Below are 25,462 nucleotides of genomic sequence, written 5' to 3' on the forward strand. Positions count from 1 at the left end.
ACTGGCTACTCTGACTGCAAGGTGGATTCCATCTAAATAGTGACCTGCCATTACTTTTTTTTTTTTTTTTTGTGCCACACCACATGGCATGTGGGATCTTAGTTCCCCAACCAGGGATTGAACCCACACCCCCGGCAGTGGAAGCATGGAGTCTTAACCACTGGACTGCCAGGGAAGTCCTATTACTTTTTAACAGATTGGACTCAGTCAATTCTTATCCTAGGGTGTTAGAGGGACACAGACGTGGATTGGGTTCTACCCTGAGCTTTTGGTCCTGGGGCCTGGACACCAGGTAGAGGCAGGTGAGTGCTCACTCCTGCCATATGAAAGTGGCTGAGGAAACAAGCATCTTCCCTGACTTTCTAAAAGGGTGCCTCTTTTTAAGCAGCAGTGAACATCTAATAGTGCCTGTTGCTTTAAGATAAGCATGTTCTTCTCCAGAAAAACACTGTTCTTTTTCTCTGTCTCCTACAAGTAGTTGATTAAAATGCCAAGGGAGGCAGGCATTCTCCTGCTGTTCCTCCCCTTGGGCTCACCACACCCCGTAGACTCCCTGGGCTCCTGCAGGCTGTCTGACCGCTTCGCTCCACTTCTTCCACCCAGGTCTTATTACAGGTAGAAAGAGAGCAAAGTGGTCCGGTCTGTGTTTACACAGCACAAATAAGTAGTTAACAGAATCTTACTTAACACCTGTCTTGTCTGTCTGCTCTTGGTTTGGGGAATTGTGTAAATGGTACATGGGTGCTGTGAAAAGTAAAATGATTAAAGAAACACAATAACTGAGAATAGAACCTAGCTAGAGGCTTGAAGAAAGAGTGGAACAGAAGTCAAAGCAAGATCCTTCAAATCCACGGGTGATGATGAGCTACTAAAGCCATATGGGGCTGAGGAGTGGGGTGGGGGGGAGGAACGTGGTCCCTGATGGGAAGGACCCCTGGGGGAAGGCTGAAATATTAGTTACGGAAAATGTACATTTAGAATAGTTTGCCACCCTTTCTTCCTTATCCTTTTTCCCCACCTCACCTCTCAGCCTTTTTTTCCCTGGCTTTTGCGGGTTCAGATTTATTTTAGGGTATTTCTATCCTCCTCCTCAAATGTTAGACCTGTAGTCCTCCGTCTAGAGGCATTGCTCTGTAACCTAGCAACCGGCATGTCATATGCGGTCCTCACTTATTTCCTTCAGCCCAGAGATCTGAAGATCATGCAAATAGACACATAAAGGAGGGAAAGGATCAGGTCTACATGCAAAATCAGTCTTTGTGATGATTAAGCAATGGATGCGAAGAACAGCCTTATTTCCTAGTAATCCATCCAAAGTAAGGGCCTCAAGTGATAGACAAAGACAGAGCAAGGAGAAGAAGGAGCCCAAGAAAAGATCCTGGAGCTTCCTGGGCTTGTGGGGTTGTAAGTGCCCCCTCCCCCGCCCCCGCCCCCTCCCCCTCCCCCTCCGACCTCCTGCTTTCCTTGCTCAATAGCAGGAAGAGGGGTAGAATTTGGAATTTTTGACCAGGGAATGATTCCTAATTTGTCTGGCTACATAGAAAGTTGGCATACTGAGATAAATTTCAGAGGGAAAAATATGACAACAGTGACGTTTTTCTGCAGGATCTTATTATCCAGCCCACACAGAGGCCGAGTCACTGAGCTGATTCTGTGAAGAAACACAAAGCCATCCTCTCGAGACGCCTGTGAATGTCAGGGGCTAGCACAGTCTGCCACTGCTGGCTTAGGAGTAACTGGGACAGTGGGGCTTTAGCGGGCTTTCACTGGGCCCCTTGTCATTCTTCCCGTGCATTGTGTGCCGTTAGGACATTACCCCGCAGAAATGTTCTTTCTGCTGCTTTCTCCTCCTCAGTTTTGAGGAGCTGGCATTAGTCTTGTTTGCCTCACTTTATTACCTCGAATTTCAGAATACTTACTCTAAATGTGATGCATAGTCTTATGAATTAGACTGGGATGATTCTAAACTTTATTGTTCATCAGAATTACTTGGGAGCATAGTGAAAATATAGAGTCCCAGGTCCCTGAGTGTGGGCTTGGCGAGCTGGGGAGTCCCAGAAATCTGCATTTTAATACTCATGGTGATTCTAGAGCCAATGGTGTAAAGATCCCATGAGAATCGGAGATTAAAGGCTGATTTCCTAGAGAGGGGCATGGGACAGTTTCTTGGCTCTGTGAGTTGATGGATACATTCTTCATTATTGCAGAATCCCCCTCTCCATTTGAAGGGAGGGAGTTCACTTTTATTTTTTGTTCCTTCCCCATGTGCTTCTATATGTCATTTAGTGGTGTTCCTTGTCTGGCCCGAGAGAGGTGACCTTGACTCTGTTGAATGCTGATGGATAGGTCTTGTTGAAAGCTGCTTCCCAAAGGTCAGTGGCATAACCTGTTGATGAGGCAAAGCTGGCCAGTGTATTAGTCACCTCACTAAGGGAGAACAGTACCAGGCCAAGCTGTGGCAGCGCCTCGGCAGGTAGAGGTGTATCGGTCAGGGTTCAACGAGAGGTGACGGTCAGCGGGTAGAGGGCGGCAGCCAATGGACAGGATAAGGAAGTACAATCACACACACACCCATACACACACACACAGCCCTTATTGAATGCTTGGAGGACTGCATCAAAGAAGGCCCCTCCGAAACAGACCTAGAGGCCTGAGACTATGATAAAAGAGTGAGTGGCAGCTCCCCAGCCTTTGATGCGGAGCCCGCTGTGCGCCAGACCTCCCTCCTCAGCCATGCTGGTCTGCTGATAGAAGAGGCGTACAGTTGCTAACTGTTATTCTGCCGGATATGTGCTGCTGACTTCCTAAAGTCTTAGACTCAGGATAACATAGATGGCACTATTCTTTTTACTGATTGGATTACATATAGAGAGAGACTAGCTAAAAACAAATAAGCATATGCAGCACTGTGCTTTTTAGATGTTATTTTTGCACTAATGATACACAGCTAACTTTTTTTCGTGGGTGTTTGCAAGGTGTTGGCCATTCTCTGCTCTAAGCACTTTAAATGGACCGTTTCAGTTAATCCTCAGAACAGCCTTAGGAGACAGGTGCTCTCCTTATTTTACACCTGAACAAACTGACACAAAGGGCAGCTGTGTCACTTGTAGCAGATTCCCCAGGTGAGAAGTGAAATGTGGGTCCAACTGAGACTGTCCTATCTGGAAATCCAACTCTTAAATGATGCTGCAGTGTCTGGATGGAACTTATGAAATTAAGAGTAAGTCCAAGCCTTTTCCTTTGTCTACATCACAAGTTAGACAGCCTTGGAGAGCAAAGGGTGTCATCAGTCTGTGGCAGGTGAGGTGCAATCCAGGTGATTTTCCTGATAGAATAGTCTCTGAAGCAGATGTCTACCATTGCCTATTTCTTTCAGTTTATCTACCTTTCTGTCGGGACCTTAACGTTTTTAATGCATATAATAGTGGCTCTTCTACTTATCTTTTTTATTCCAAAATACAAAATGCTGATTAAGAAACATCTTTTTAGGGAAAAGGAAGAGACAGAGGGCAAATGGACTGCCAACTGGGAAGGGAGGCGTGCTGCTCTCGGTGTAATGGTCCAGATCGCTCTCATTTTTGAACCAGTTCTAGGCCAGGCACAGATCATCTGTCACGTCTGGTTCTTACTACATCCTCTAAGCGATGACTTGTTCTTCCCATATTAGGGAAGAGAAAACTTAGATCAGAGTGGTTAAGTAGCTCGCACTGAGCACACAGGCTGGTGCGAGACGGAGGTCGTTTGAACCCAGCCCTGCCTGTCAGTGGTTTTAACACTGCTTTTGTTTTAAACACTCCTCAAGACCCTTTCTTCAAAGAACTCCTACTTGGGTCCCAGAAAGTCGGGAGTCAACGTTGCAGGAGCCAACATGGGGGCCTGGAAGTCAACTGCTTGAGGTCACCCCGGCCATACACCCACCCGGTGCCCCGTGCCCAGGGCATCCCAGGGAACACCTGGAAATCTGCAGAGCATTTGTTAATACCGTTCTTACTTCTTTGCTCTCATATATGTTGACCAGGTGATGAGCTCCCCCCTTGAAGATAAATGCAAGATCTAGATCTTCTTACCTTTTCCAGAGAGAGCACAGCATCTGGTGTCAGATATGCTCCCCACCCTGATGAGTGTGAGTCCACCCTTCCCCCTCCATGATGTTGGGCAAATAATTTATCCTCTTGGTAGCTTTGGTTTCTTATCTTTAAAATGAGCATCAAGTTATTATGATGGTTAAATAAGCATTCCAACAAAACCCAAAAACCCTCACCCCAGTGCCTTTCAATAAATGTTAGTTTATTGCTTTTATTAGGAATGCTTCATCGTCACTCCTAATTTTCATGAGGAGAGATTATTGCTAAACCCTCCTGGTTTCTTCATACCCTCTTTCCCTACTTGATTCGTTATTTGGGAAGAATAAACTGGGCCCCCTTTTCCTCTTGGGAAGGAACTTGCCTTTGGTCTTACCTCAACGGGTATGTTAACCTGAGGGTTTAGTTATCTGTCTGCTGGTTCTCACTCTCAGCCTTGTGTTCCATAATCACTAATAAAGGAGGTATTTTAGCCTTTCATCTTCTGACTCTCTTTCATTTAGAACCTGACAGGAAAGAGGTATGCTATGTGTTCGGCTTCCTTAATTCTATAATTACTATTTGTGGTCTTCCTCTCCAATTCTCACAGAGGCATAGAATTTTAGAGTTGAAAGGAGTTTTTTTTAAAAAGACTGAAATTCATTTCACCATCTCATACCTGAGCCTGGCTGCCAGGTGGCTATTCAGCCCTTGCCTGCACACTTCGGGTAATGAGGACCTTGCTCTCTCAAGAGGTGGCCCAGGGTGTCTGGCTGGGGATGCTCTAGATTGCGCTGAAATTGCCCGAGGAAGGTTTGGATCCGTCAGTATGGAGTTTTCAGGCCTGAACTCAGTATAAAACGTTCAGATTAGGTTTTCTTTGGGAGAGAGTATTGGCCTGAAGCCTGTTCGCTTTCAGATAATTCTTTTACAAAATTCATTTTCCAATAAGTAGTCAGAGTTGGCTGAGGGAGAGAGTGAGTGTTCTATGTGTTTTTGGCAGCTCATTCTGAGAAATTTCCCAACAATTCAGCGTGCCTGCCGCATCCTGAGCAAATTCTAGCTTGGGACTTGTCTGAAACGGTACAGGAGAAGGGCCCACAAGGCACTTTATTAACCTCCTGGCCTCAGTGCTTCAGGGTGAGGGATGCAGTGTTGTGACTCCCAGAAGGCCAACTTCTGAAAGCTGAGCATGGTGCGTACTCTGGTGGTCGAAAAGAAAACTACCAGTGAAATTCTCCCTTCAATGCCAAAGACGCTAAGTGAAAGTTTCAAGACACTCCCCTCAAATACACTTGCCACGTGGAGGTGGACCGATTTGGGATCTGCTCGCTCATTTATGCTGTTTGTTCTTAACTTCAACGCAAAATGCAGTAGGGACCAGCAAATGTTAAGCAACCAGGTTCCTTTCTAACCTTTCATTTAAAAAAGAACAGCTTTATTGAGATATAATTCACGTACCAAAAAGCTCACCTTATAAAGCGTTCAATTCATTGGATTTTACTATATTCACAGATTTTTGAAATCATCACCATAATCAATTTTAGAACATTTAATCACCCCCAAAACCCCTGAACCCATTAGCACTCATTCCCAAATCCTCCTCCGCCAGCCCTTGGAAACCATTAATCTGCTTCCTGTTTCTATGGATTTGCCTCTTCTGATAAATGGAATCATAAAATATGTGGCCTCTGCCTCTAGATTCTTTCACTCGATGTTTTCAGGATTCATCTGTGTGGTAGTGTGTATCAATACTTCATTTCTTTTTATGGCCTAATAATATTCCATTATATGGATTTACCACATTCTGTTTATCTAGTCATCTGCTGATGGACATTCAGGTTGTTTACACTTTCGGCTATTATGAATAACATTTCTATGAACATTCATGTACAAGTTTTTATGTGGACATACAGTTTCGGTTCTCTTGGGTATATATGTAGGAATGGTATTGCTGGGTCATAGTCCCTTAATAACCTTTTTAAATTGCTTTTTTTGATTGCTGTCCTTGGGCCCTGTATTCCTGTTTTCTGGGTTGATATTCACTTCCTCTGTACTGAATGCTGTCCGTGACTTGGTATAAAGAAACAGAACAGAAATAGACCAACGGACTTTGAAAACAAACTTATGGTTCCCAAAGGGGAAAGGTCGGGGAGGGGGGGAGGGATGAGTTAACAGTATGGGATTAACATATACACGCTACTATATATAAAATAGATAATCAACAAGGACATACTGTATAGCACGGGGAACTCTACTCACTATTCTGTAATAACCTATATGGGAAAAGAATCTGAAAAAGAATGGGTATATGTATATGTATAACTGAATCACTTTGCTGTGCACCCGAAACTAACACAACATTGTAAATCATCTATACTCCAAAATAAAATAAAAATTAAATTAAACAAAAAGAATTGAAGGGAAAAGTATAAAGTAAATACATCTGGGACCCAGTTTAAAGTTCTTTGTGAAATAACTAAAAATTACTCAAGTGAGAATAAACTGAATCATATGAATGCTTATTATATAGAGTCTCTGCTAGATTATATTTGCCTTTGTTCTCTTCCTTCCCAAGCGTCCACTTGAAGAGTTACAAAGATTTTTTTTTTCTTTTCCAGAATCGCAATGAAATAAAAAATGGCACTATCCTTCGATTAACCACATCTCCAGTAAGTTGATCTTTGTTTGTAGCTTTCTAGTAAAGTCTTTGATCTGCAGTTTGTTAAAGGGATTATGGGATGTTAATTTTTCACGGTGACTTCTGTGTGAAACAAAAGATCTTTGGACGGTCCTCATATTCTGGACTGGCAGGAATGCCCCTCCTTCTATTTCCCATTACAGAAAGGGCAATTTTTGTTCCAGGTTATGTGCAAGTAAATTGATCTTAAAGTTTGAGTTTGGGGGTCATCTCAGCAATTCTCATATTACAGATGGGATAACTCAGCTGTACTGATCGGTTTTTACCTACCTGTCCACAGATCCACCTAAGGCCATCTGAACAAATTCAGACAACAAACAAAGGAAATAAAACTAGAGACAGCCCGTTACTTCCCTTTGAAGTCAGAGGGTGTGTCTGTGTGTGAAAGAGAGAGAGTGTTTAAGCATTTTCTAGTTTTGGTCAGTTATTATGACAATTCATAAAAATATAGTTTAAGAAATGTTTGCCACTTAACGCTGTTTCACTGACAGCTGATTCTAGGAAAAAAAAAAAAAACACTTTAAAGTCTTCCAGATAAAAGCTGCTAAACAAAATGCTGCAGTATATTTAGATTACTATAGCTGACTGTGTTGCTTATCTTGATCTTTCTTGCTGGCTTATAGATACTTTGGGTAGTAACATTAGCATATTTAAACTACGTATTTTTCACAGTGCATTTTACTGCTCTCCTAAAAAATAATCTGCACAAAATACACCAAGTGTTACTATTTTCACTTGCATATGTGATGAAAACTGTGTCTAGCTCTCATTTTCAGTTTCCACTGAAGCCATGTGGTAGGCTAAAAATAAATTTAAAAATTGGGAAAAGCATCTGGCTAAAATTAAATTGTGGGTACTGTAACCACCACAAATTCTTCTTGTCGAAAATTACATTAGGAGAGGCTTACAAACTCCTGAACATTTTACCCAGTAACATTTCGAGCCTAAACACAGTGATGGACTCCATAAGAATATGCCGCTGGCGTTGGCTGAACTGTCTTTTGGTACCTTCTTTTCCACTTAATGGGAATTATGATTCATACTCACTTTTCAGTGGCTACATGATGAGCTGAGACATTTTTGTCTGCCTTAGCATTGATCTTCTTACTTTAGTCAGCATGAATTCATGTTAATTTGACCTTTAGAGACCATGGTTTCATTTGGGTTTTGTAGTTCCTATTTATCCTGCTGAAATTATTCACCTGCTTGATGGGCAGAAAGAGTACACCTTGCCTTTTGTTTCGTCTCAGAATTAGAAAGGCACTGCTTTTTGTTAAAAATCTAGGTCTTCACTAAATGAAGTCAATTCTCTTTTTTATTTGCCGTGGGTTCATGAACAAAATTTCTGCAGCGCTAAGCTACCCCTTGAAAGAATGTTAGGTGTTGGGCAGGGTGGAGTTTGTCAGCATCTGAAAAGTCAAGTACTAACACCATGGCATGACTTGGCATCACTGGGGACAATGGAGCTTGTGCCCTTCATATACCCAGCACGGTGAATGGAGAGATGTGAAAGCCAGTGCACAAGGCAATACTATACGATGGAATTCACTACAAGAGATTGGTTTACATTTTCCAGAGGACAGTGGTCCCCAAACCTGAATCGTTGGTAGAATTTTTAAAATGCTGATGTCTGAGCCTTTAAAGAGAAGCTGAATAATGGTATCTAGGAATAGGGTCCAGGCACCTGCAGTTTAAGTAAGCATTTATGATTTGACTGTAGCCACAGGGTATAGAATTGGGAATTATACTATAATCAAGGTAGTTTGGATCTGTAAACTTCACTTGTTGCTGGTAGATTTTTTAAAAAATTACTTTGTGTTTGCCTGAAAAATATGGGTCAGCATATGCTAACTCTTTCACTTTTTACATACACAATAAAAATATATTTAAAAAAATAGCTGTCTCTATTAAATTTGCTAGGAGGTATTAGAGTACCATAAAGAAACTGGCAAGCAGTGTTGCGCTAGCTTTTACAAGTCCTTTCATCTACCTCAGCTGAACTCTCCCTGTAGCCAGAAAAGACGCGCACATGCCCACACTCGATACACACATGCATACACACACTCTTGTTTTAGGCAATGTGCAGCTGGGCTGAGTCTCACCTCCACTCTATCAGTGATGGTATTTTTGTTGATGGATTTATTTTCAGTCCTTCTCTATATAGCACTATCCTTTCTGGATTGTTCCTAACAAAATAGGGCATTAATAAGAGAAGATCGAAGAAAACAACCTGCATTTTTATTCTTTTAAAAGTCCGACACTTGGGTGATGGTCTTCCTCTGCATTGCACATCTTTAGACAGTCTCTCTAGTGACCATCTTAAACACGTATCTTTTGTAGGTGTCCTATCCTTATCCATCTCTCCAGTATCATGAAAATCTAGCCATGAACATACTCAGGGAATGTGTGCAAATGTGTGTGAATTTCTGAGCATTTCAGGGTTTGGAGACCTTCAGATTGTGCAGCTAAGTAGTGTTCCCTTGTACCTGCCATGATAATACTACCTATGGAAATCTAACCTGAGGCCACATGTTGCATAAAGCATATTTTACATAAATTTTGGCTAGTGTTCCTATTAGAAGAAGCTTGTGTTCCCAGACCATTGTTTTCACTTTCCTGAAATTTTTGTTTTTAAAAGTTTTCACAGTAAATATATTTGTAGTCTTGGAGTGTGGAAAGCAACTCTAAGTAGGGCACAAAACCCAGAAGTCATAAAGAAAAAGATTGATAAATTTGACTACCAAAAAATAAAAACAACCCTGCAAAACCTTCATGTTTGGAAAGAATTCCAGAAACAAAGTCAAAAACAGCAAATTAAGGAAAACAATTGGCAACATGCATGATAAATAGAGGCCTAATTCCTCAATCTGCAGGATCTCTTATGAATAAATTAGCTGCCCCCAAAACAGATGGCCAAAAGCTATAAACAAAAATGATTTCTTTCTCTCTCTTGATCTATAAATCTCTATATATAGTCTATCTATAGATATATATACATAGATGGATCTATATAGATCTATATATGGCTATTTAGCTATAGCTGTATAGATCTATATAGATATAGATACATATGAAAGAAAAAACTCAATCTTTCTCTCAAAAGAGATGAAAATCTACACTCCTAGATAATCAAGGTGTGAGGCAAAGACGCTGTGGTGTCAAGAGTACAAATTGGTACAGCCTCTTTGGAGGGCAATTTAGCTGTATCCACCCAAGCTTAAAATGCATATGTCTTTGTCCTAACAATTTTACTGCTGGGAATTTATCCAATAGATAGACTCACAAAAGCACTGCAGGACACACACACACACACACACACACACACACACACACACACACACACACACACACACACACACACACACACACACACACACACACACACACACACACACACACCATACACACACCATACACACCCATACAGGGCTGTATGCGTCATTGCTTTCAGTAATCAAAAACTGAAACCTGTTAACTGTCTATCAGTTGGGACTAGTTAAATGCATTAGGTAATAACCATGTGATAGAATACTGTGTAGCTGTAAAAAAGAATGTGTTATGCTGCCTCAGAGGCATCTAAAAATTTTATTAAGTGCAAAAGCAGGTTGCAGAACATTGTGTATGGAGTGACAGCGTTATGCACAGGGAAAGGAGGTATATATGTATGTTGATAAAAGGATAAAAATGATTCTCAAGGGACACAAGAAACTGTTAACATTAGGCTAACTTTATTTATCATTTTATAACTTCTGGTAGTACTTACATATTTCTATACCATGTGCTGGTGTTCTTTTTAATTAAATAAATACACACACAAATACATATCATAATGTCACTACAGTATACAAGAGGTGAATCATAACATTCCATGCTAAAACCATTCCAGTATTCCAAACTATTAGATTTTTAAGAGCCGTTTTATATATGACCCGAGCTCTTCTTGCCTTTTATCCCTCATTTGGCCCGTGTGGACATATTAAATAAAACTGCTGATCAAGTATCTACTGTTGCTTTGTCAGCTCTAAGCAGAACCCTGCCTTTCTGTTCTCTCTCGTTTGGAGAAATGATATTAGAGGCATCTGGGTCAGAGGGCTTGTCACACTGATTTTGGGGGCCAGTTACCCTAGCTAAAAGAAAAGCAGTGTTATCTCACTCTCTCTGTGGATTCAGGTTAGCAGAGATTCTTAACAGGGAGGCCATTAAAATTTTTGGAACCAATTTCTCTCCACGGAGCTGAGAAACTTGAAAAGAATTGTAAGCTGTCTTAAGTTCTATTTCTCTCCATTGCCCTATGAGCCTAACTCAGAGAGAAGCCAGTGGAGGCTTTTAGGCAGAGGAGTGACAAGATCACTCTGGCTGCTGCCCAAGAACAGACTGTAGGTGGCAGGGGGACAGGTTAGGAGTTCAGTGCAGCAGTCCCGGCAGGAGATGGAGATGGTGCGGGCTGCCTGCGTTGTAAGGATGCGGAGGGTCTGAAGGAGTGTTAGAGGGCAAGCGCTAGCACTTCCTGATACTTTGGATGTGGTGCCCCTCGAGAGAGTCTGCGAGGATGGCCCGGTATTTGGGCACGATAAACAGTAGTGCTGTTTACTGGAATAGAAAGTTTGGGAAGGGGAAAATGAAGAGTTCGAGATGCCTGTTATGTGCCCATGAGCACAACATGTCAACCAGGCAGTTAGGAATGTGTGTCGGGCAGCCTGGAGAATACAGGTGTGCCAGCCATCACAGGCACGTGGCATGGAAGGCCATGCGCTGGGTGAGGCTGTCCGCCACAGGGAAGGCAGGGCCCTGGGCACACTCGCAGGTGTGGAGGAGGAGCTGGCCAAGAAGCCAACAGAAGGAAGTGCCTCAAGGAGAAAGAAAGGAACACTTAGGTGTGCTGAAGCCTGCTGAGACAGTAGGAAGATCAGATGAGCGAGGAGGGTGTGCTGCACAGAGGTGTTGGTAGCCTTATGGAGCTGCTGTCCGCGGAGGTAGGGGTGAGGGTGGAAGCCTTGTGGAGGTGAGGAGAAGAGAGAGTATGAGGTGAGGTGAGTTGCAGCTTTAGACCCACTCTTTATTCCAGAACTTTTGCAGAGAGTGGAAGCAGTGAAATGAGGGCCTGGCTGGAAGTGAATTGATTGGCTCAATGTACAAAGGTTTGTACATTTCTGTTTGTTTTTTTAAGACAGGACCAACCTATTAGATATGTTTGCAGCTGGAAATGATCCACTGCAGGGAGAGAAACTGATGTACAGGTGAAAGGGGAACAAAACGGAAGCAGAACACCTGAGAAGGTGAGAGGGTAAGGGCTCTAGAGCTGCAGGGAAAGATTGACCTTGGATAGGAAATAGGGGCCAGGTGCATAGAATCAGGAAGAAGCAAAGCGTGAGAGTAGAGACCCTGGGCCGTGTCCTTGGAAATAAGAAGTTGAAGGAACTCTGGCTGTGCTTTTTGAAGTAGGAAGGTGCAGGAACTCCTGGCTGACCGCTTTGATTTCCTCAATAAAATGTGAGGCAAGATCACTGGTGTGAGGGAAGCAGGGGATGGGGGAGTTTAAGGAGAGAAGAAAAGGTGTGAAGGAGTCATTTTGGAGGGACATAGCAGACATTCTAGGAAAGCGTAGTCTGGTTGCTGGGCAATATTGAGTGTACATTTGAAAATATCTGTGAAACCTGTGATCCTAAGGACATTTTAGATTACTTCTTAATTGGTATCACGGACCCGGAACCATTCTGGAAGTTTCTTGGGAATAATTTTAAGTAGGACCTTAAAGAACAGAGATGGTAAATACCTGGCACACCTGTACCATACATACCCGTTCTGTGTTCACCTGTGATCACTCGGAGGCTGTTTCCCTCTGAGCCCGGGCCCAGAACTTTCTCAGTCCAGGACATTAGGCAGTCACACTGAGCTGTCTGAGGGGCTCAAGGCGAAACTTGTTTTCTATCCTTAGCACAATTCCAGAAAATAAAACTTACTATCTAATACAATCACCCATATAGCTGCTAGACTCTTTTCAGTTGTGCTAACTGCTTGAAAAATCAGAACTAAGGTTATTTTATTTTTTAATAATGTAGATTTCCCCCCAAACATAAAAATATTGCAGACTCATGGAATATTTGAAAAGTGAAGCCTGCTACAAAACATTATGTAGAATATTACAATTCATAAATAACAATGGGTCATATCTTGATTTGTTTCCTTGGGTTGTATTTATGCAAATATGTGTGCATATATATTCATTTATTTCTTCATGCACTTAGTGGAATTTTTTTGAACTCCTGGTAAATGCCAGGCTCTGTTCTAGGTACCAGAGATAAAGTGGTGAGCAAATCTGACATACTTCTTCTTCTCCTTTACGTTCCACTGGATACACGCCCACACCCATACACATATACCTCTGCCCCTCAAACAAGAAAATATATTTGCATCCTCCCCTTTCTCCTAATATTCCATCATGAAGATGTGCCCATGCTATCCTATATTCTCTGAAAGTTTCATTTTTAATTCCATATGATACTTCATCCTATGACTATATCATGAGTTTTTTAACCATTGTCCTATTGTTGAACATTTTGGTGGCTTCCAGGGTTTGAATCTAATGCTATTTTGAGAGCTCCAAAGGTACCACGCATCTGTCTAGATATCTAAATGCAGCCTTTCAGTCAGGGATGCTCATCACCAACCAGGATTCCTCCAGCTCCGCTGCTCATGAACTCCTTAGGCCGCCTGGCCCAGTTGGCTTGCCTGTCCTCACCTCCTGCCACTTTCTCCTTTGCTCTCCAACCCCAGATACACTGGTCCTCCTTCTGTCCCTCCAGACATGACGGACTTGTTCCTCCTATACCTCCTTTGTACTAACCATTCCTGCTGCCCAGAATATCTTCCTCGGCCTTTGCCTGATGTGCCTGACTCCTTGTCAATCAGATCTCTGCATCAATGTTGCTTTTTAGGCTGCTTGTCCCTGAAAACCACTCCATCTTAAAAAGCCACCCATCACTATCTCATTCCTCTTTTAGGTTTTGCTATGAACCCATCGATATTTAATTTCTTACTGTTAATTTGTTTTATTGTCTGCCCCCCACCTCGAGGACGTAAGCTCCAGGAGGGCAAGAAGCTTGCCTCCTGTTTGTTGCAGAATCCTAAATATATAGAGCAGCGCCTGGCTCAGAGTAAGCTTCCAGGAGTATTTGTTGAATCAGTGAGTGAGGATTCTGTCTTTGATTTTGAAGGGGCATAGCTGCCCAGGCTGTATCTTAGCTCCAGCATGGACAAGCTGTGTGACCCTGGGCAAGTTACTTAACTTCTCTACACTTCCATTTCCTTTGGAAAATGAAGATAATGAAAGCTCCTGCCTGATAGATTGAATGAAGTCCTTCAGGAAGATATTTTGAATAGTGGCTCATAAAAAACACTAGGTGGGAATTCCCTGGCAGTCCAGTGGTTAGGACTCCGCACTTTCACTGCCGAGGGCCTGGATTCGATCCCTGGTCGGGGAACTAAGATCCTGCAAGCCACGCAGCGTGGCCAAAAACTGAAAATCTCTAAGTAACTGTCAGCTGTTTTTATTAGTGGTATTAACCGCACCAAACACTATTAATTATGACAATGAAATAATTTTTGAGTCCTCATTATTATCATAATCTCTATAGTAAATGCAGACTTCCTGCTGGGAGAAAAATGTGTTTTTCAAGGAATTCAAAGTGACTCGCTTGGTTTAAATATTGTATGTTACTGTTAATGCTGTATGTCCATTTGAAAATTTTGGAGAATGGTACATCTTTGAACAATGTAGGAAGATAAATAAAGTGATTCTCCCTTTCTAAAAAATGGAATTTAGGGTTTGAGCCGTTTGTCAGCTATATGGGTATCAGTGAATGAGTAGGAAAGGTTCTTATTCTCCTGCACCTTCCTTTGCTTCCTTCTTCTATTCTAGTTTCTGATGCAAAATGTCAAGTTTTGGTTATAATTACATGGGAGACCATAGTATATGTCTCTGACCAAGTGATAGCAGTATGGGTTTCATCTGTCTTGGTCACTGAAGGATTGCATTGGTTTCCCTGCTGAATCCCCTTCTTTCTGCGGGGCTGCTTCCAGGTGACAGTGAAGGGGAGCTGGACGGGGAGGAAGGGGGCACTTGGGGTGGAGTCCCTTTGCTCTCAGTTCCTGTGTGGGTTCTGTTTTTTCTGCTCTGCAATCTTAGCTCTGTTATAGTTCACATGGGGCTCCTCTGATATTTCTAATCAGTTTCTGTTTGGGAGAAGATGCCTCATTGTTGGGGTCAAATATACCTTCTTCCCCTTTCTCTGAAATATGACAAGTTTCAAAGGAGAATATGAGAATGGCAGAGTGCTTCAACCATTGCAGTTTTGAGTTAATAACTACAAAGATATTCAGTTATTTCTATTAAGTAAAAACACAGGCAGAAAAATTTATTATCTTCTTTTTCCTACCTTCTGTCCCAACTGAAAGGTAGATATGGAAACCTTGACTGGGTGAATGAGAAATACAGAAGACACATTATTATCTAGAAGTTCAGCTCCTCCAGTATACTTCTGTCCTGCATGTAGAAGCAACATGCAAATGCCTTAAAAAGGGGAACTTTAATTGGAGACAAAGCTGCTAATTTGGTTGCCTAATTATTTAGGCAATAGCTAATGCACAGTGAAACACGAGTTGTTGAAAAGTGGAATTTACAAGCCGCATTGTGCTGTGCTGGAAGACTTTCCGAAACCCAGAAAGATGATTTGGGTGTCTAATGAAGCTTTTGAACATTGTGTGTAGGCAGTTATTACTCAGAGTATTGACTGAACCGGTGAACATGCTGTATAAATTTGTGTAATTGCTTAATTAAGCAAATAGCTTTCTGTCATTTATAGATAATAATTTTACTTAAAAAGTAAACATTCTCCCCTCTGCACTGCCATACCCGCTCCATTTCTGGGGTTTTACTGTTCTTGGGTTCTTGCTTTTCCTTGAGATGGGAATATGGGTCCTGTCAAAAGAGGGCAACTGATTCCCGCTGTGAAATTGACAGGCATTGCCTGAAGTTGGAGTCATTATGATTGGAAACCTGCCCTTGGTTTGTAATACTCATCTGGTCTTGTGCTTTTGGCCTTTGAGTCTTCATTTCTCAATGAGATGTTAATATTTTGTCTGTTGTGGTTTCCTCCGTGAATACTGTGCTTTGTTTTTGTCCCCGGTGAGGCTCAAAACGCCCACCAGCTCCATGAACGAATCCAGTCGTCGAGTATGGACGCCAAGCTGGAGGCCCTGAAGGACTTGGCCAGCCTCTCCCGGGATGTCACGTTTGCCCAGGAGTTTATCAATCTGGATGGCATCTCTCTCCTCACGCAGATGGTTGAAAGCGGCACTGAGTAAGCATCTTTTACCTAGACTTCCAATCTGTCCTGTACTTTGTAACGTTTTGGGTATTTGTTACTTTTCTTGTACTTGCAATTTCTAGTTTTAAATGCCAGCAATTGTCTAGGCTCAGGGAAAAAAAAATGGCGTTTAAGATAATGTGTGGTCTGTGGTTTCATAATGTATCACTATTTTCTCCACCCACCAACTAGCCATTATCTAAGACAATCTCTGAAATTTTAGATTTATAAGCAAAAATATTAGTCATTATCTCTAAGGGCCTTTCCAACACAAATTATAATTCTTCAAAATATAAATCCCTCACATCCTTTGCTTATCCCTAAAAAAAAATTTCCTTCCCTGACTCCATTTTTTTAAAAAGTTAGAATACCTCCTTATGTTTCAAAGTCTTAAACCAGGTCGAAATAACATCCCTGAAGTAATTTTTTAAAAAATTAACACTTGACTGATGAAATACATGTCCTTAATTATTTATCATTAAGTACAATAAACATTTATTAGGTACCCATTGTGTGCAAAAAAGTAGAAGTTGGGAAAATTTTAAATGATGTGAACCTTGCCATCTAAATATTTATGGAGGCAGAATTCAGTTGAGGTACAGTTCCTCCTGAGGGCTGGGAGTCTAGAGGTTGGACCAGTTACATCTCATGGAACCTTATAGGGGGGTGCGGGGGGAGGTATCAGTGAATGGGCCTTGAAGGAGTTTGAGTTCTACCATGAGCAAGGAAGGAATGGGCATTGGGGAGCTCACCTTCTCAGGGTAGGGTTTGATCTCTGGTGTGATTCTCTGGCTACAGAGCCAGATGGGTCTAGCTTTTACATGTGCGGACAGATAACTCCCTTGACCACAGAATACCAGGGTAGGGTCCACAGGACACTGCTCATTTCCGTATAGTCAGGTGCAACTGGTGAAGACTGTTAGAGCATGCCAGTTAGAGCATGTGAGAATGCTGAGCCAGCTAACTACATAGTAATTTGCTAAATAAATAATGTGCATAGTTGAGATAGGCATTTGTTAGGAAAGAATAAATAGCATTTAGAATTGGGGTGTAAACCTGGGCCAGTTAAATCTCTCTTCAGTACGTGGTGATTTAAAGAATGACCTGCTGACTGTACATGGTAGGGACCTATCTTGACCCACTCCCTTCCTTCCTTCCTTTCTTCCTTCCTGTCTCCTCCTACACTTGGCATTATTTAGCCTCTGTAGTTGGCACTAATGAAGGTTCTTTTTTTCCCCTCATTCAAAGAGAGCATGTTTTATAACAGCAAGAATATCTCCTGTATAAGAATGTTCTCTAGAGTTTGGAGTTGGAGGCCTTCATAAAGAAGTAGAGAAAATATCTAGGAGTGAATGGGGGCAGGGGAGTCAAATCCAAGAGGACTGGCAGGCAGGACTGGGTGATCTGGAAAGGCTCAATTGTAGACAGGTATCATTTATTTTTTTGATGATGACTAAAACTCTGCTCATTACATTTTTGGCAAACATCAGCTTAGAGTAGGGCAGAGAATCTCAAATCCTGGGTGTTACCAGAATCCAAAGTGGTTACTGAAAAATTGGGGTTGGAGCTTGAAACAGCTTGAGGAAAGTTAAATTAGTTTAAGGATCCAGGAGACTGGCCCAAGGAAAAGGAGAAAGAGGGTTCTGTCTTTGTTGGAAGCTCCAGCTGAAATCTAGGGTAGCGCGTGTCAGATCCCTCGTTCCTTGTTACTAGTGAGCAGTGGATTGCGAGTTGTGATTGCAACCACCTTCCCTGGTAACTGTGGACAACTTCATGGGACTGCCACATGTGGTAGACCCCTCTTCACGCCCACCACTGCTTCTGGTGGGACAGTGAGCCCTGGGAGCTTCTGCCTCCATCACATTTACAAGGTGTTAGATAAAAATGTAAAACTGTCCTCATGTTTATTGATTTATCTAAGTCCCAGCCATTGATGTATCAAAAACACTGCATCGGAGCCAGTCATAATGGAACCTGCTAATATTAGGTGGTTCTGCCACAAATACCTAAGTATCCAGGGGCTTAAGCTCTGGAATATTCAGAATGACATTGTGTTAATACTTCCAAATTTATCAGAATTGCAATTAATTACAATTACAGTGGTACATACGCTGATAGCCAGAGTCCATGTGATATGCGCCCTGAATAGAGGACTGGAGCTGAGCTCCAGTACCTCTGGAGGTTGGCAGTTATATATTTGACAATGAGGGAAAATGCATGTTAGGGGCTTTACTTTTTTAGTTTCTCATTATATTTGTTTGCTAGTGCTTCCATAACAAAATAGCACAGACCAGGTGGCTTAAAGAACAGAAATTTACATTCGCACAGTGCTGGTGGCTGGAAGCCCAAGATCAAGGTGTTGGCAGGTTTGGTTTCTTCTGCAGCTCTCTCCTTGATTTGCTAATGGCCACCTTCTTCCTAAGTCCTCACATCATCTTTCCTCTGAGCACAAGCATCCCTGGTGTCTCTTTGTGTGTCTAAATTTCCTCCTCTTATAAGGACACCAGTCAGATTGGATTAGGACACACCCTAATGACCTCATTTTAACTTAATCACCTCTTTAAAGGCTCTACCTCCAAATACTGTCCCATTCTGAGGCACTGGGGGCAGGGATTCGACATATGAATTTGGGGGGGGGACACAATTCAGCTGATAAGACTCATCAAAGGGACACTCCCACCTTGTGCTCCAGAAGAGAAAGAGTAAAAACTGATACTATGTATTGTCTTGTCAACATTAGGACTTTTCATCTGTGCTGTTGCCTTACTCTATAATTCATCTTGACTTACTGAGTGACCCAAAGACTGATCACTGGAGACAGGAGGTCTGAATTATATCTCTATGTTTCACATGTTAATACTGAATTTACTTTATGTGGACCACAGTAACTGAATTCTTTTTTTCTATACTGTATCATCCTCATTAATATTTTAATTATTTATAATCTGTAAGCCATCCCAATTTGTTACATGCAGCCAGATTTCAGACAGATGAGCAAAACTCAAGACCAGATCTTGGGTGAGTTCCGGTTTGCATTGTCTCTTACACTTTCCCAACACACTATGTTACTGGGAAGGGATGATGTCTCTCTGAATCACCTTAGTGTGTGCCCTCATCACCATTTTATATAAGTTATAGGTCATGCTACACTTAGGGATGGAGGAAAGAGGGCACTGGTGCTGTACAACCTCCTCCCTTCCTTCTGCAAGGTCCTGCAACTCATGCTAAGAAGCTGCTCATTTAATGCACAGCTATTTTCAGATCTTTTGCTCAGATGAAAAAGAAAAGAGAAAGACACTTTTCTTAAAAGGAAACCCGGCTTCTCAATTAAACTTAAACAAGACTTTAATTAATTAACAGGAAACCTCTGGAATATAAACGGCACAAATTAAATAGACCCTACAATTTGGAAGGCATTTACTTATGACTCCTGGGTAGACTTCCAGCTGGGAGGGGCAGAGGTTTCCTGAGCAGGACCTGTGGAAATTTTTAGGAAACACTGAAGAAATGTAGCTGGAATTTTTCTGCTTACTTTGAGCTGTAATGAGATTCAAAGATACACTTGCCTGTTTGCCATTGCCCAAGGCTGAGCTTTTAAAGGTCTCTCTCCAGCTGGTACCAGGAGCGACGATGGGGGGAAAATTAGCCACAAAGGAGCAAGGGGAAGTGTCACTTTGGCAGAACACAGTGTCTAAAACTTGAATTTTAATCTTTCCATTCTTGTGGAATTTTGAAATTCCATGTCTAGTTTCAGCTTGAAACATCGATGTAGAAGCAAATAAATTTGTGGGGAAACTTGTTTCCCCAACCTGAGCCAGGAAATGGTGCCCATTAAGGAATGGGCAGTGGTTTTTTGTAAAGATTTCTCAGAAATTATATATTTTATTTTATTTGAAAGAAAAAATATTGTACCTGCAACTCTAAATCCATTGTAGTGAATAACACTGCTTTTCTTTGGGTTTTAACAAAACACTGTGTTCTTTTTCTATGCTGCTATGCACATAGACAATTGGACAGTTTACCCTGTGCCCTTCTACTGTTCACCCATCAGAAGAACAGGGGGAACATTTCCAAGAATGAAAGGATCCTTATAGTTTCCCACTTGGCAACATGACAGGAAAATTATGCCCTTGGAATATGAGTAAACAGTAGCAACACTCTGGCAGAAAAGTTAAGAGTGAAAGAAATTAAATTCACATGTTTACGAAAAACTCATTTTTTTTGAATTAGCTTTTTCTCCTTAATAAAAAAAATACATTTATTGTTTAAAAAATAAGTGTAAATAAGCAGAAGGAGGAGAATAAGAGTCATTTGTAATCTCCCTTTCCAGAGACAAATATTTTTAACATCTTGGTGTATATTGTTTTTGTATATGCTTTTAGATACACATGCACACACATACACTGGCTTTACAAAAGTAGAATTATATTATTCATGCTCTCTGTAGCCTGCTTTTTGTACCTAACAATATTCCCATGTGGTTAAATATTATTCCCCTCATCATTTTTGTTATCTGCCTATTAATTCATTTTTAAAGCTCTGTTGAGGTACAATTGATATGCAATGTAATAGGAGAATTTCAAGGATATGCAGAGTAGAGTTAACCATTCCCCTGTTGTTGGATATTTACACTGCTTTCAGGTTTTTTCAGGATTATGAACATTCTCTCATCAGTTTTTCTTTCAGCAGAATCTCTGTGAATATTTATTCTGTTGGAATAAAATTCCCGATTCAGAGGATATACACATGTTGAAGCTGTGTTAAATTAAGAACAGCCCCATAGCTTGTTGACGTGTCCTAATTTGTACTTTACCATTCATATCGGGGGTATGTCCATTCCTAACACCCTGGGCAATACTGGGCTGGCGTTTCCTTAGGGATTCTAGCTTTCCTAAGAAAAATAGCAGTGAGGTATTTGAGGAGCTTTCACTGATCTGGGGAATTTATAAGTACTTTTTATTTGCTTGGTTGGTCATTTCTCCGAAATTGGCTGTATTAGGAACAGGTCAAAGAGTCCCGTAGTTGTTTTAGAGATATGTAAAGCCCTTAAGTAATTGTCTTAAAAACAAACCACATTTGCTGTGTAAACTATCAATCCCCTCCGCATTCTGTCATATAGATGACACAGATGAGGATGTTTGGGTGTATGTATAGCTATGTGTGTTTGTGTTTATAACAATTGTCATTGTTAGCACACGAACAGTTTCATATTAAACTTCGATTATTCAGATCGTTTCCTCCTGGCTGGAATCAGAGCTGTGACTGTTTCTCAGGAGATGTGAAAATTGAGTTATGACCTGAATTAAGCACCCTGAAATGATGTCTTGGCTTTGATGTTGCCTGGCACCCACACTTGAGAATGGATTTGTAGGTTTTATTCATTTAGCAAAGTATATATTATTTAAGTGCTGAATATTCCTGACACTGGGTTAGGCACATGGGTGTATGTGTGTGCGTAGAAAATACAAACATGCATGACAGTTTGCGACTACGTGTGACATTTTTTGAAATTTTGTCTTCACACAAAAGATGAATTTCTTTTTTGAAAGTAACTTTGTTAACCTCCACGGACATGGATTGTTGGCTCTAACTCATGCTGTCGCTTCTGAGAATTCAGTGTCTCTTATAATCCTTGGTTGTTCTGGAAGGTCCAGGCCAGGCCAAATTCATCAGCGACTCTTTGCCAGCCGCCAAGCACAGGTCACACCATGTGTGTCTTGCACTTCACCTCGGACAGAGGCCATGGGGAGGAGCAAGTACCTCCCCAGACAGAGTCGGAAAGAACCTGCTCTGTGTGGTCTGTGGGCCCCAGCTGAGAAGCCTGCTGCGTCTTCCCAGCTCCCTCTGTCTGCTCTCCTGGAGCTGCAGTTGGCAGAGCTCAGGGAGTTCCAACTGCAGCAGCCCTTCTGGGGCCCTGCAAGAAATTTGCATCACAAACGCTAAAGGGGCCAACCGTCTAGGGCTTTGTCGGGGGTTGTGTGGCGAAAATCCCTCATGCTGGAACTCCGCCTCGCCATCCCTCTTTGCTTTGTTTCTGTGTCTTTGTCTATCACTCCGGTGATGGAAATGAGAAGGGGTCACACAGCCTGTTTAAAGAAGAGATTATCTTCTGCCAGGGAAGAGATGTCATAGCTTGGGCTGAGGTGAGGGGCTTCTGATCACTGTGAAACATCAGTCTTTCGAGAATCATTTGTTCTCCAGATATGTTTCTTTTAAAGTGGGTATATATTGAGAGAGAGAGAGAGAGAGAGAGAGAGAAACTCAGTTAGGAAAACAGACATCACAACAAAAAGTTCGTCTTCTGCTTACGTTTACTCTGAAGCCAAAGTGAGAAAATGGAGAAGTAAGAAACACTGTTTAGGCAATGAATTTCTCTCTGCACTCTGGTCAGGGAGAACTTTCTAAGGCCAGGGTCTGCTACAGGGGGTAGAACACATATATAAACCTAAGGATGCTCAGGCCCTAAGCGAGAAAGTTATTTTGGAAAATTGCAGTGACTGCTTTATATGTTACACACACACTCCACAAGCATTAATTTTGTAGCAGTTCTGTTAAAAGATTAACTGAGGCATATTATTTTTAGAGTGTATTTGAGCAAAAATCAGTTAGAATTGGTCAGTGCCAAACTGGAAGTGGTTAGGAACACTCTACCCACCGGGGCTGGTAGGGGAGAGGGGAAACTCTTGTAGAGAAGAAGTGGAAGCAAAGCAAGGGAGTTGGTGGATTAGCTGTAGTTGGCTGTTTGCGATTGCTTGTCCTTAGGTTTCCATTTCCTAACCTGGAGGCATTTGCAGGTTTAGGGTTTTAGATTGCTTTTACAGGCCTCCAGAGCATTAGAGCCCCTTCGGTCTAAAGGCCTTCTTGTTCAATTAATTTAACAGTTCCAGACTTAATGGAGAAGTTGCAAGATCAAGTTTCACCAGTTGTCCTGTTTGTGTCCTTTACAAAGACCTAACTCCAGAGAGCCCCTTGCACCCAGTTGTCCTGTTTTCTCCTAATTGTTGCAGGAAGGGGGGACTCCTTCCAGGGCCCGAGAGTGGGCTCTTGTCTAACACTCAGAAATGAATTGTCCTAGGAGACACATGTACTGACAGAGCAAAAGACTTTATTGGAAAGGGGAGTCCGGGCAGAGAGCAGCAGGGTCAGGGAAGCTGGGAGAGCTGTTCCTCCACGTGGCTCACAATCTCAGGTTTTATGGCAATGGGGTTGGTTTCCAAGTGGTCTCTGGCCAGTCATCTTGCTTGTGCTCATATTTGGACTGACGCGGGGTCCTTCCTGGTGGCACGTGCATCTCTCAGCCAAGATGGATTCCAGTGAGAAAGATTCTGGGAGGTTGATAGGGCATATGGACTGGCATCTCCTCCCTCCTTTCGGCCCCTCCCGAATTCTCCCGGTTAGTTTTTGGCGGCGGCACCTTGTTTCTTATCAGGACCTCTTGTTGCCAGACAACTCATCCAAGTGCCTGGCCAAGGCAGGTGGTTTCAGTCGACGGTTCCCTAACATAATCTCTTGCAATCTAGAGCTATTCCTTAGTCTTTCCTTTTCTCTCATGGCTTTGACATTTTTTGAGATTAGAGGTGAGCCATTTTTAGAATATTCCCCAGTTGGGGTTTATTAAAAGGTAATTAATTAAAAGGTAATTATCAGGGAAAGATAAAAGCATGGCTTTCATAGAGATTATAAAATTGAATATGTGTTAAAAGAATGTATTTTACTCATCTGATATGAGGGAACCAGGGAGATGTTTTCACTGGTTCAAAGGGAGAGTCAAAAGGGCACAAATTTATATGAAACAGAGCAATGTCGAAGTGAATTGCAAATGGAGACAAAACTGGTTTTTCACCTGCAGGGAGGAAGTTAATTAAATCACCACTAGGCAGGACAAAATATACATATGCATCAGTTACCTACAGCTTAAAGACGGCAGGGCTGGAATCAGGGCTGGATAACCCAGAAGAGTAAGCCAGAGACACTGCATAGTTTCCTACTGAAACACGAAGTCCTTTTTCTACAGGTTTCTCCAGTGTTTTCTTCTTTTAGAAAACATGTCTTTGGCTAGAATATCACAGATGCTTGTGTTTATTTCATTGCATCCTCTTAATGGCACATGATGTCTCTTTGTCTTATTACTGATGTTCACTTTGACCACTTGTTAAGATAGCGCCTTCCTGGTATCTCCCTGTAATGCAGTTTTGCCCCTTTGTAAATAATTAAGAAATAATTTTGGAGTAGTTACACCATGGGAAATGGAAAGTGGTACAAATCAGGTTTGTATATTTTCTCGCAGAGATTTGGTTCTTCAACAATACTAACACACCACTCTTTAAAGCAATGTAGGCCATTTGTTCCCTGTTTTATTCATTGGGCTATAATTTATCACTATTATTATTTATTTTGATGTCCAGTTTGTCCCAGATATGGCTTTGGAAACTTCATCAAGCTGTATTCTGTGTCCTGCCTTGTCTCCCATTATTCTTTGAGCATTTCTGTACTTTTTGGCTCAGCGAAATTTTCCAGGCTTATCTAGATCTTTCCAGCCCTGGACCGAGTCATTTCTCCAAGGAACCTCAGTTCCTTTTAGTGGAGGGTAGTGTTTGGCTCTTGCAAAAGGGCCCAAACTCTGCTCAGGCCTCCTTCCCCATGGCCACCTACTTCTTCCACTCTGCCCAATGGCTATTTGAAGGAGAAGGAAAGGAAACTAACATATATGTGGATGAAAAATGTCTGCCTGCCATATCAGGAAACAAAGGACATTGTGGCCGTCACGTCATCAGCCACTGCAGCTGCCTCCCACCACCCTGAGGGGGTTCAGGATGGAGAAAAGCAGGATACTGGCCCTAAATCGCTAAGGTGCATGTCAAAGGAATGATTTCAATGAGCCCAGACTGTTGCATATATGGAAAAGCACTAAATCCATTAACTTAAGATGTCTGGTTTTTCTTTAGTTAACTATAATCTTTTGATGTTCTGACTCCCTGGTTTATTGCAAAACTCCTATGTGTCCCGGCTCCTCCCTTTCCTCGTTGGAGCCATCCCTCAGCACTATCTGAGAGGCTGCCTCTGGGACTGAGTCCTCAGAAAGTCCACCGAATAAAATATAATTCTCAACTTTTAGGTAGTGCATTTTTTCTATATATATCAAATATATATATATATATATATATATATATTTTAAATAAAGGCAGGTTAAGGAGGGGGAAGGGCGCAGGAAGAGGAAGATCACCTTATATACATTTTTAACTCCCCAGTTTTTTTTTTTTTTTTTGGTGGTACGCGGGCCTCTCACCGCCGTGGCCTCTCCCGTTGCGGAGCACAAGCTCCGGACGCGCAGGCTC

The 25,462-nt window shown here is 42.0% G+C and overlaps 1 protein-coding gene across 8 annotated transcripts in view; it reads left to right on the forward strand.

Annotated features, from left to right (window-relative positions):
* ELMO1 (engulfment and cell motility 1) overlaps positions 1–25,462 on the forward strand; it is a 548,623-nt gene that overhangs the window by 151,673 nt on the left and 371,488 nt on the right. For all 8 annotated transcript variants that reach the window (XM_060156835.1, XM_060156841.1, XM_060156838.1 and 5 more), the window contains 2 exons: positions 6,683–6,733; positions 15,952–16,121. In XM_060156835.1, the coding sequence (XP_060012818.1) occupies positions 6,683–6,733; positions 15,952–16,121 (221 nt within the window). The remainder of the gene's footprint in view (positions 1–6,682; positions 6,734–15,951; positions 16,122–25,462) is intronic.

This window comes from Lagenorhynchus albirostris, chromosome 8, assembly GCF_949774975.1.
Source record: "Lagenorhynchus albirostris chromosome 8, mLagAlb1.1, whole genome shotgun sequence".
NCBI lineage: Eukaryota > Metazoa > Chordata > Mammalia > Artiodactyla > Delphinidae > Lagenorhynchus > Lagenorhynchus albirostris.